The 9,487-nt window shown below is 38.5% G+C and overlaps 1 protein-coding gene across 1 annotated transcript in view; it reads left to right on the top strand.

The window, feature by feature from the left end:
• The window catches only part of DDX4 (DEAD (Asp-Glu-Ala-Asp) box polypeptide 4), an 88,763-nt gene that overhangs the window by 71,859 nt on the left and 7,417 nt on the right, over positions 1–9,487 (top strand). The window contains exon 17 of the mRNA XM_011942929.1: positions 3,357–3,502. Within this exon, the coding sequence (XP_011798319.1) occupies positions 3,357–3,502 (146 nt within the window). The remainder of the gene's footprint in view (positions 1–3,356; positions 3,503–9,487) is intronic.

Below are 9,487 nucleotides of genomic sequence, written 5' to 3'. Positions count from 1 at the left end.
CAGGCTGGAGTGCAGTGGCATGATCTCGGCTCACTGCAACTTCCGCCTCCCAGGTTCAAGCGATTCTTCTGCCTCAGCCTCCCGAGTAGCTGGGATTACAAGCATGTGCTACCATGCCTGGCTTATTTTCGTATTTTTAGTAGAGATGGGGTTTCCCCATGTTGGTCAGGCTGGTCTTGAACTCCTGACCTCAGGTGATCCGCCCGCCTCAGCCTCCCAAAGTGCTGAGATTGTAAGTGTGAGCCACCAAACCCGGCCCAGACTTTCAAATTTAACTTCTTGGGGTGTTTTTTCTCTCAGATGAATAACTAGTAACTCACGTTCATGTCCAAAATAGAATGCAATTTTTCTTCAGCTCCCTTTTTCCAGTTTTCTTTATTCTGGTTATTGGCATCATGATCTTTTGAAGCCAGAAATTTTTGAATCATGGTGATTCTTCTCTCACAGTCTTTTAACTCCGCTTTTAAAAATACTCAACTTGGGCCAGGCGTGGTAGCTCATGCCTATAATCCCAACACTTTGGGGAGGCTAAGGTGGGAGAAGCATTTGAGCCTAGAAGTTCAGGCCCAGCCTGGGCAACATAGTGAGACCCTGTCTATGTAAAAAAGATGTTTTTTAATTAGCTAGGTGTGGTGACATGCACCTGTAGGTTCAGCTACTCAGGAGGCTAAAGTGGGAGGATGTCTTGAGCCCGGGAGGTTGAGGCTGCAGTGATCCATGGTTGTGCCACTATACTCTGGCCTGGGCAGCAGAGTAAGACCCTGTCTCAGTACAACGTGGCAGTGATATTAGGGTTCTCCAGAAGGACAGAACCAATAATATATAGATAGATATAAAAGGAAGTTTATTAGGGAAAATTGGCTCACACAATCACAAGGTAAAGTCCCATGACTATCTGCAAGCTGGAGAAGAGAGAAACCAGTAGTAGCTCAGTCCAAGTCTGAAAGCCTCAAAACCAAGTAAGCTGATAGATCCCCCAAGAAGCCGCTGGTGCATGTCCCAGAGTCCAAAGTCTGAAGAACCTGGAGTATGATGTCCAAGGGCAGGAGGAGCAGAAGCAAGCATCCAGCATGGGAAGAAGAAAGCCAGAAGACTCAGCAAGCAAAGTTACCCCACCTTCTTCTGCCTGCGTCGTTGTAACCGCGCTGGTAGCCAACTGGATGGTGTCCACCCACATTTAGGGTGGGCCTTCTTCTCCCGGTCTACCAACTGAAATGTCAGTCTCCTCTGGTAGCACCCTCAGAGACATCCAGAAACAGTTTTTCACTGACCATCTAGGCATCCCTCAATCCAGTCAAGTTGACACCAAATATTAACCATTACAGCAGTAACCTCTAAAATATTTCATATCTGTTAGCTGCTTCTCTATTTCCCACCTTAATTTAGGTCCTTATCAGTTTTGCCCTGCTCACTGGAAGTGGCTTTTTAACCTGTCTCCCTGCTTCTGGTGTCACTTCTGCATTAGTGGCAATGCCAAAATAAAGTCTGATTCTGTTAGACATTTATTTAAAATAAACCTTCCCATATCTTTCCATCTTCATAGACTGATTTTTAAACTCTTTAACACATGACAATCTCAGGCTTACCTACTGCTTTCTTACCTGGAGTTGTGTGTTTCTAATCTACTAGAGCTAGAGCTATTTCCTCTTGGCTGAGAAAACTGAATTTTACTTTTCTCATTATTTGTGCTTGTTTCTTCTTTCCTTCTGCATAGAATGCCTTTCCCCAATCGTTAGTGTTCCACATTCTTGCCTGCTGCTTCCCTAGATCAACCTAGATCAAGCTTCAAACTTGAAGCCTTTTTTTTTTTTTTTGAGTTAAGGTCTCACTCTTGTTGCCCAGGCTGGAGTTCAGAGGCACAATCATGGTTCACTGCCATCTCGACCTCCCTGACTCAAGCCATCCTAGGCCCACCTCAGCCTTCTGGGTAGCTGGGACTACAGGTGTGCGCATACGCACCTGGCTAATTTTTTATTTTTTGTAGATTTGGGGTTTCACCATGTTGGCCAGAATGGTCTCAAACTCCTGGACTCAAGTGGTCCACATGCCTTGGCCTTCCAAAGTGCTGGGATTATAGGCATGAGCCACTGTGCCCTGCCTCAAACTTGAGGATTTTTCTGAATAGACATCATTTCATCCATTTCCTGCCAGTATATCTTGTGAAAGAAACTGTTTAAGTCACTTTGTACATTTCTTGGAACATAGTGTTCAGTAAACATTATTCTAACACTAACATTGTAATTTTTTAAATATATCTTTCCTACTTGATGTGATGACCTCATAGGCTAACACCATGTTCATCTTTCTACTCCCAGTACCTTGTATACATGACACAAAACACTCTGTAGTTTTAGTGAAGGAAAAGAATGATGGAGAATTTCAGATGATTTCAACTTTTGTGCCTGGGTGACAGAGTGACTCTAAAAGAAGGCAAAAAAAAAAAAGCTTTTCTTTTATGGTAAGAGATGAAGTAAGGAGAAAGAAGCAGCAGTGATTTATGAAGATTCTGGATATGCTGAATTTGAGCTATTTTCGTGAAGGAGCCAGCTGGTAAATAAGGGACTGCTACATAGGAGGGAGAAGCATTGAAGAGAGATTTGAACCTCCCCATTTATCCCTAAAAACTCATCTTTCTCATTAGCAACTTTGTCCACTCCCCCATGTTTCTATGTGATCTAAAGCAAGACTTCTCAGTTGCATGCTGATAGTGAGTTAACTATGTGTCAAGATATTGATACCCTTAACCTTTGGGGCAGGCACACCTATCCTGATTCCACTATGTCCCTGGGCCTTTCATCCTGTCTCACTTGTTTTGCCCAATCGTGCCTTGTAAATACTACTTTCTATGTGTGTCATGACATAGAGAGCACTGACCTAAGATCTCGTTTGCTTGAAATCATTTATTTGAAGTAGAGTAATTTAATAGGTAATATTTTCATAAAACAACTAATAATAGCATACATAAAAACAATGAGTGGAGAACAGAATTTGTGCCTTAGGCTTACATTTCAGTTTTTACTAAAAAATAATTCCTGCTTATTGCAGTTTCTTTTAGTTGATGCTTTTTTTAAGTGTTATACACATATTTTATATAGTTTTGCGTGGATAGCAAATCCACTTGTAATTACCATATACATACTGTGACAAACTTTAGTAGTTATGTATTTTGCAAAATCCTAATATTTTATATTGATCTTTCAAAATAGTACTTGGGTGATATAAGTAACCAACCATCTTATAGCTGTCGTAATCTGCTGTCTGATTAATATTGAGATAACACCTACAGGAATTCAGTGGATATTATGGATACTAATGGAGAGGAGGATAAGTTAAAGAATAATCTTTTGTTTTTCAAGGTTGGCTGCAGAGTTTTTAAAGTCGAATTATCTGTTTGTTGCTGTTGGACAAGTGGGTGGAGCATGTAGAGATGTTCAGCAGACCGTTCTCCAAGTTGGCCAGTTCTCAAAAAGAGAAAAACTTGTTGAAATTCTACGAAACATAGGTATCTTATGTTGATACATTTTTTGTCATGATTTTTTTAAATGAATAATTTTTAAAAATCACTAAAGAATTGTTTGGTCTGATAAGTTTGTTTGAATTCTCTCTCCCTCTAGAGCTCTTTTATAAAAAATTTTATGATTCAGTTTTCTGGGTAAATTGTATAAAAATACAGTCCTTTCTCCACCATTAAGTTTGAAAATAGGAAGGATTTGAGACTGCATTTTAATTATTCCACCAGAAGTATATCTATTTTTTGTTTTAGGAAACTAGAAAGGCTTAGTAGTGACACATGTTTACATCACACTATTACTCCATCAAAAGCAGATTATTTTTCTGTTTCTGGTTCCTAGTTCTTGCTTCCTAAGGCTTCCCAAATTCATAGATTTGAATAACTTTTTAGCTAAAAGGGGCTTAAGAGCTAGTTGTCTTCCTTCACAATATCTGTGGGAAATTTTTTTTCTCCTCTACTCCCCCAATCAATTTTTATTTTTATTTTATTATTTTTTTAGAGACATGGTCTCACTTTGTTGCCTGGCCTGAAATAATTGTGTAGTCATAGTTCACGGCAGCCTGAAACTCCTGGCCTCAAGCGACCCTCCCACCTCAGCTTCCCAAGTAGCTAGGACTATAGGCATGTACCATCATGCCTGGCTAATTCTTTATTATTTTTTTGTAGAGATAGAGGTCACACTGTTGACCAGGCTGGTCTTGAACTGTTGGCCTCGATCCTCCCACCTTGTCCTCCCAAAGTGCTGAGGTTACAGCCATGAGCCACTGTACTCACCCCAATTTTACTTTTTATTATTTTTATTTTTTTGAGGCAGAGCCTTGCTTTATTGCCAGGGCTGGAGTGCAGTAGCATGACCACAGCTCATTGCAGCCTCAAGCTCCCAGGCTTAAGCAGTTCTCCCACGTCAGTCTCCTGAGTAGCTCGGACTACAGGCGTGCACCACCATGCCCAGCCAATTTTTTAGTTGTTGTAGACATGGGGTTTTTACCATGTTGCCCAGGCTGGTTTTGAACTCCTGGGCTCAAGTGATCCACTCACACTGGCCTTCCAAAGTGCTGGGATTACAGGTGTAAGCCGCCATTCCTGGCCCAATTTTTATTTTTGAAGTCTTGATTTTTTAGTTTGGTTGTTTAAGATAGCCTTATTTTGAGACTGGAAACAAAAAATTTAAATATGTTCATTTTAATACCTTCTGATTACCTCACAGGCTAGATCTACTTATTATGTTATACTTTCCCCATCCACGCCCTCCATTTTAGTACTTGCGTTTCAGCTTGAATGTCAGTGTTGAGACAGAGGAATGTGAAGGTGGCTCATTTTTTAATTTCCAATAATGAGCAAGAAGAAAAAATGGAAAGGTGACTTTAAAAGCACTTACAGGCTTCTAGTCTTTAGTTTGTGCTGAGTTTTATAAAAACTTTTAAAAACCAAATACTCATCTTGAGTTTGAGAAATTTTATTGGTTGGCTTCATCAAGTGTTTCGTAATATACACTAATAGCATATAAAAATAATAATAGCTATGGGCCACATATCATTCTAATTATTGTACGTGTGTTAGCTCATTTAATTCTCAAAACAACCTTATGAAGTAGATTTTGTCATTATCCCCATTTTAGGGATGAAGAAACAAATATAGAGAGGTCAAGTAACTTGCTCACCATAAGTCGATGCTGCTAATGCAGAAGAGATGAGCACTATATGGTTTGCTGAAGTTAGAACGTATTTCTAATATAGGCACCTTAAGATTTTTTTTTTTTCTGAGATAGAGTCTCGCTCTGTTGCCCAGGCTGGAGTGCAGTGGCATGATCTCGGCTCACTGCAACTTCCGCCTCCCAGGTTCAAGCGATTCTTCTGCCTCAGCCTCCCGAGTAGCTGGGACTAGAGAGGCACCCACCACCACGCCCAGCTAATTTTTTTGTATTTTTAGTAGAGACAGGGTTTCACCGTGTTAGCCAGTATGGTCTTGATCACCTGACCTCGTGATCTGCCCACCTTGGACTTCCAAAGTGCTGGGATTACAGGCATGAGTCACTGCGCCCGGCCAAGATTTTTTTATATATGAGTTTGTGGGATAAAGTTTATTTTGCAAATAATCCAAAAGGAGAGAGTTTTCCAGAAGTACTGGTTTGCCCTTGAGAAAAGGTCAATGTATTATATGTGAGCACTATTGATATACTTCTGTATTATTTAAGCTGTGAAATATTTTTTTAGTGTAGTGTTCATAGTTGATATCTTTTCAACTTTGCATGTAATATCCATCCAGTATATCCTCAAATTATACAAATTTTTGTTCATATAATTTATCTCTTTTTCTATTTAGCACTTAATTATGCTATTTTTTTCCTTTTGCCTTTAAATATATAGGTTTATTTCAGAGTAGTATAGCCAAACTGCCTTTTTCATAATTTTAAATCAACATGAATCAAAGAATTTATTGAGCTCTTTAGTTACCAAAGGAACCAGTAAGATGTTACAGCTAGTGAAAAGGAGAATTCAAAAAATACATGTATGTTTAGGCCAAGCTTGTCCAACCCACAACCCACAGTCCATATGCAGCCCAGGATAGCTTTGAATGTGGTTCAATGCAAATTCGTAACCTTTCTTAAAACATGATGAGTTTTTTTGTTTGTTTGTTTGTTTTTTGTTGTTGTTGTTTTTTAGCTCATCAGCTATCAGTAGTGTTAGCATATTTTATGTGTGACCCAAGACAATTCTCCTAATGTGGCCCAGGGAAGCCAAAAGATTGGACACCCCTGGTTTAGGCAATTAGGAATGCTAAAATTAACTTAGAGATAGATGTAAAACTGGTCATTATTCAAACGCAGTAATCAATTACATTTCAGGGGAAAACTTTATTTGTATTTTTACTGAGAATCATTGGCATTGCTATCAATTGCAACAGTTATGAAAAAGACTATAGAAGGCACAAAGAGTGTGCTAGACAGTGATCTTTTTTGCTTACTTCAAATTCTTCCATAATGTTTTCTGACAGCCTGTATCTACCTCATGACCATAATAATCTCAGAGAGAGTCTTGATGACAACAAGTTTGGTCTTATGTTTGGCTTGCTTATTGGCATGAGTGCAGCAAGATTGTTCATTAACAATAAATAGGCCTCCTTCAGTTTGTTTTGCAAATCTAGAGCCGTACACTATTGGCTTTTACTAAAGTCACAAAATTAACTTTTGTCTGGAAGTTTTCATAAGGAATGTCAGATTGAACTTTAAAAATCCTTGATTATTTGCTATCTAAGGGATAGGAAACTAAGTCTCAGAAACTCTCTCTACTAGGTTTCACCTGCAGTGGGTATACATTGGAGTGAATCTCACTCTACTAAAGGTCCCCCATATTTCCTGTGGTTCATGTCCTGTCAGGAAGTGTATGGCCTTCCTTAAAATCTCCAAGACTGGGCCGTGTAAGACAAGCACCAGGCCAGCTTATATGGGAGGTCTTCGTAGGCACTGATTCCATAAGGAAAGCCAACCTTTGTTCCTTAAAAAAAGTATCTGGTCGTACCTGCCATGCCGTTTTCAGGTGAGATGTTAGTTGCACAGGTAACTTGTCCACTTATATCTTGGTTAAAGGAGGCAGACAGATTCTTATTTAACGGTTGCAGATAACTACCATGAAAAGTAAGGAGACTTAGTTAAGAAATCTGAATTTGGGTTGGGATGGGGTGTCAGTGAGATGCGAGGTCAGATATGATTTTAGAATGTTTGATTTTAGTTTACAAAAGCAGTCTACTAAAATGTGTAGATGACAGCTAGCTTAAGAGGAAAAAAAGCTTCTTCATATATCCAGAAAATAGAATATTAAAATAATATTAACAGTATTGCCAACACATGACCACAGAGAGATTTTCTCCGTCAGCTCATTCAGTCCTTATGTAATTCTTACTTCATTGTATATGTTAGGGATCAGCTTGCATGATTCTGTCTGTTTCTAGAAGGACTAGTCCTGGAAATCTCACTCAGTCCAGTGATAGGGTCTAAAAGGTGTCAAAGCAGTCAACTTTAGAACCTTCTACCCAAAACTCTATTCTTTGAAGTATTAATAGTTCTTCACAAGGCTTGGAGTCTCCCCTTTAGGACATAGACTCTGATCTATGTAGCTTACAGCACAGCCTTTGGGCAAGCATCTAAAGAAGACAAAAGCTGTCTGAAGATGACAGATTTAATGATCATAGTAAATTTGTTACCGGTAATTGTTAAATATCAAGGGTCTGAGGAGGGTTCATAATAAGAATAATGCTACTGATAAAATTTTTTCTATGACATGCAAAATAAAGATAATAAAGCCATTCAAAAAAATACTAGGTAAAACATCTGATTAAGCCTATTTTCAAAGAAGAAGCCTGATTTGTGAAAATGGGCAGATGTAATTTTTCATATCAAGAATATAAAATAAATAGACTTAGTAGTATAATTATGAAAATTGTTTTTACCTAACAGACCTCTTTAGAGGATCTTGGAGACTCTGGGAAAGACTTACTTTGTCGTGAAGTGTCAGTTTGTTCCAGAATATTGAAAAAGCACAATGAAAGACAAAATGGGAACTGAGTTCACCTGTAGATGTAGAAATAGGGTCCAGACATTTATATTTTTACAGAATTCCATGTGTAAGTCTGATGTACATCCCTAGTGAAGAACCACTGGAGAAGATGCTGGATTCAAGTTAGGAAAGAAGTAAGGTTTTAGACGTTTTAAAAAGTGAAATTATGACAGGCAGCACTGTACTGTTGCATCAGGCAGCGTACCTTCAGGACTTTGATAAATATAGGGAAACTCCGTAGAGTTACTTTATAGAATTTTGAACAGTGTTTCTCCTGAGGGTAAAAACATACTTTGGATGGTGAGGGAATTTACAAATCATGAGGGACTCCCATAAAGCATGCATTAAAAAAAAAAAAAAAATACAGGCCGAATATCCCTCATCCAAAATGGTTGAGAAGTGTTTCAGATTTTTTTTTTTTTTTTTTTTTTTTTTGGAGATGGAGTTTCGCTCTTGTCACCCAGGTTAGAGTGCGACTGCGTTATCTTGGCTCACAGCAACCTCCGCCTCCTGGGTTCAAGCGATTTTCCTGCCTCATCTTCCTGAGTAGCTGGGATTTCAGGCACCTGCCACCACGCCCAGCTAATTTTTGTATTTTTAGTAGAGATGGGGTTTCACCACATTGGCCAGGCTGATCTCGAACTCCTGACCTCAGTTGATCCGCCTGCCTTGGCCTCTCAAAGTGCTGGAATTACAGGTGTGGGCCACCATGCCTGGCCATGTTTCAGATTTTTTTTTTTATTAACTATTGGAATATTTGCAGTATATTTGTCACTTGATCATCCCTAATCCGAAACTCTGAAATGCTCCAGTGAGCATTTCCTTTGAGCATCATGTCAGTACTCAAAAAGTTTGGGTTTTGGGATTTTCAAGTTAGGAATGCTCAACCTGTATTAATATTTTACGTATTCTCTTTAATTTTGGAAAAGTGTAGTCTTTTCTGGTTTGACAACTCTTACCATACAACTCTTAAATAGTAATACATTTAAAAAATAGTAATTTCTAGAATCCCTTCTTTTATGAGGTGAAATAATAAACCTTTGTGCTTTCCTTGGGGGGGCTCTCTGAGAAATCTCAAAAGTTTTCTAGGTGAATTTCTTCTTCTAAATTTATAATTTGATCTTAAAAAGACAGAAGGAGTTGTCAGAGGAGAGTTGAATATTTGATTGTAGGATTCGTGGGTATGAGAGAAACTATTTGGTTATCAATTTCATTGAGGTGATAATAAAACATTTAGAAGTGAACATAGAAATTAACATGGTTGTAAATAACCACAGCTCTTTCATAAATAGGGAACTTTCTCTCTTTAGTCTTTTTTTCTTCTTTTTTTCCCCTTCTTTAGTCTTTTTTATTTTATTTTATTTTTTTATTTTTTTTATTTATTTTTTATTTTTTGAGATGGAGTCTCGCTCTGTCACCCAGG

This window comes from Colobus angolensis, unplaced genomic scaffold, assembly GCF_000951035.1.
Source record: "Colobus angolensis palliatus isolate OR3802 unplaced genomic scaffold, Cang.pa_1.0 Scaffold212, whole genome shotgun sequence".
Lineage (NCBI taxonomy): Eukaryota > Metazoa > Chordata > Mammalia > Primates > Cercopithecidae > Colobus > Colobus angolensis.
This window is presented reverse-complemented; position numbering and strand designations above follow the sequence as displayed.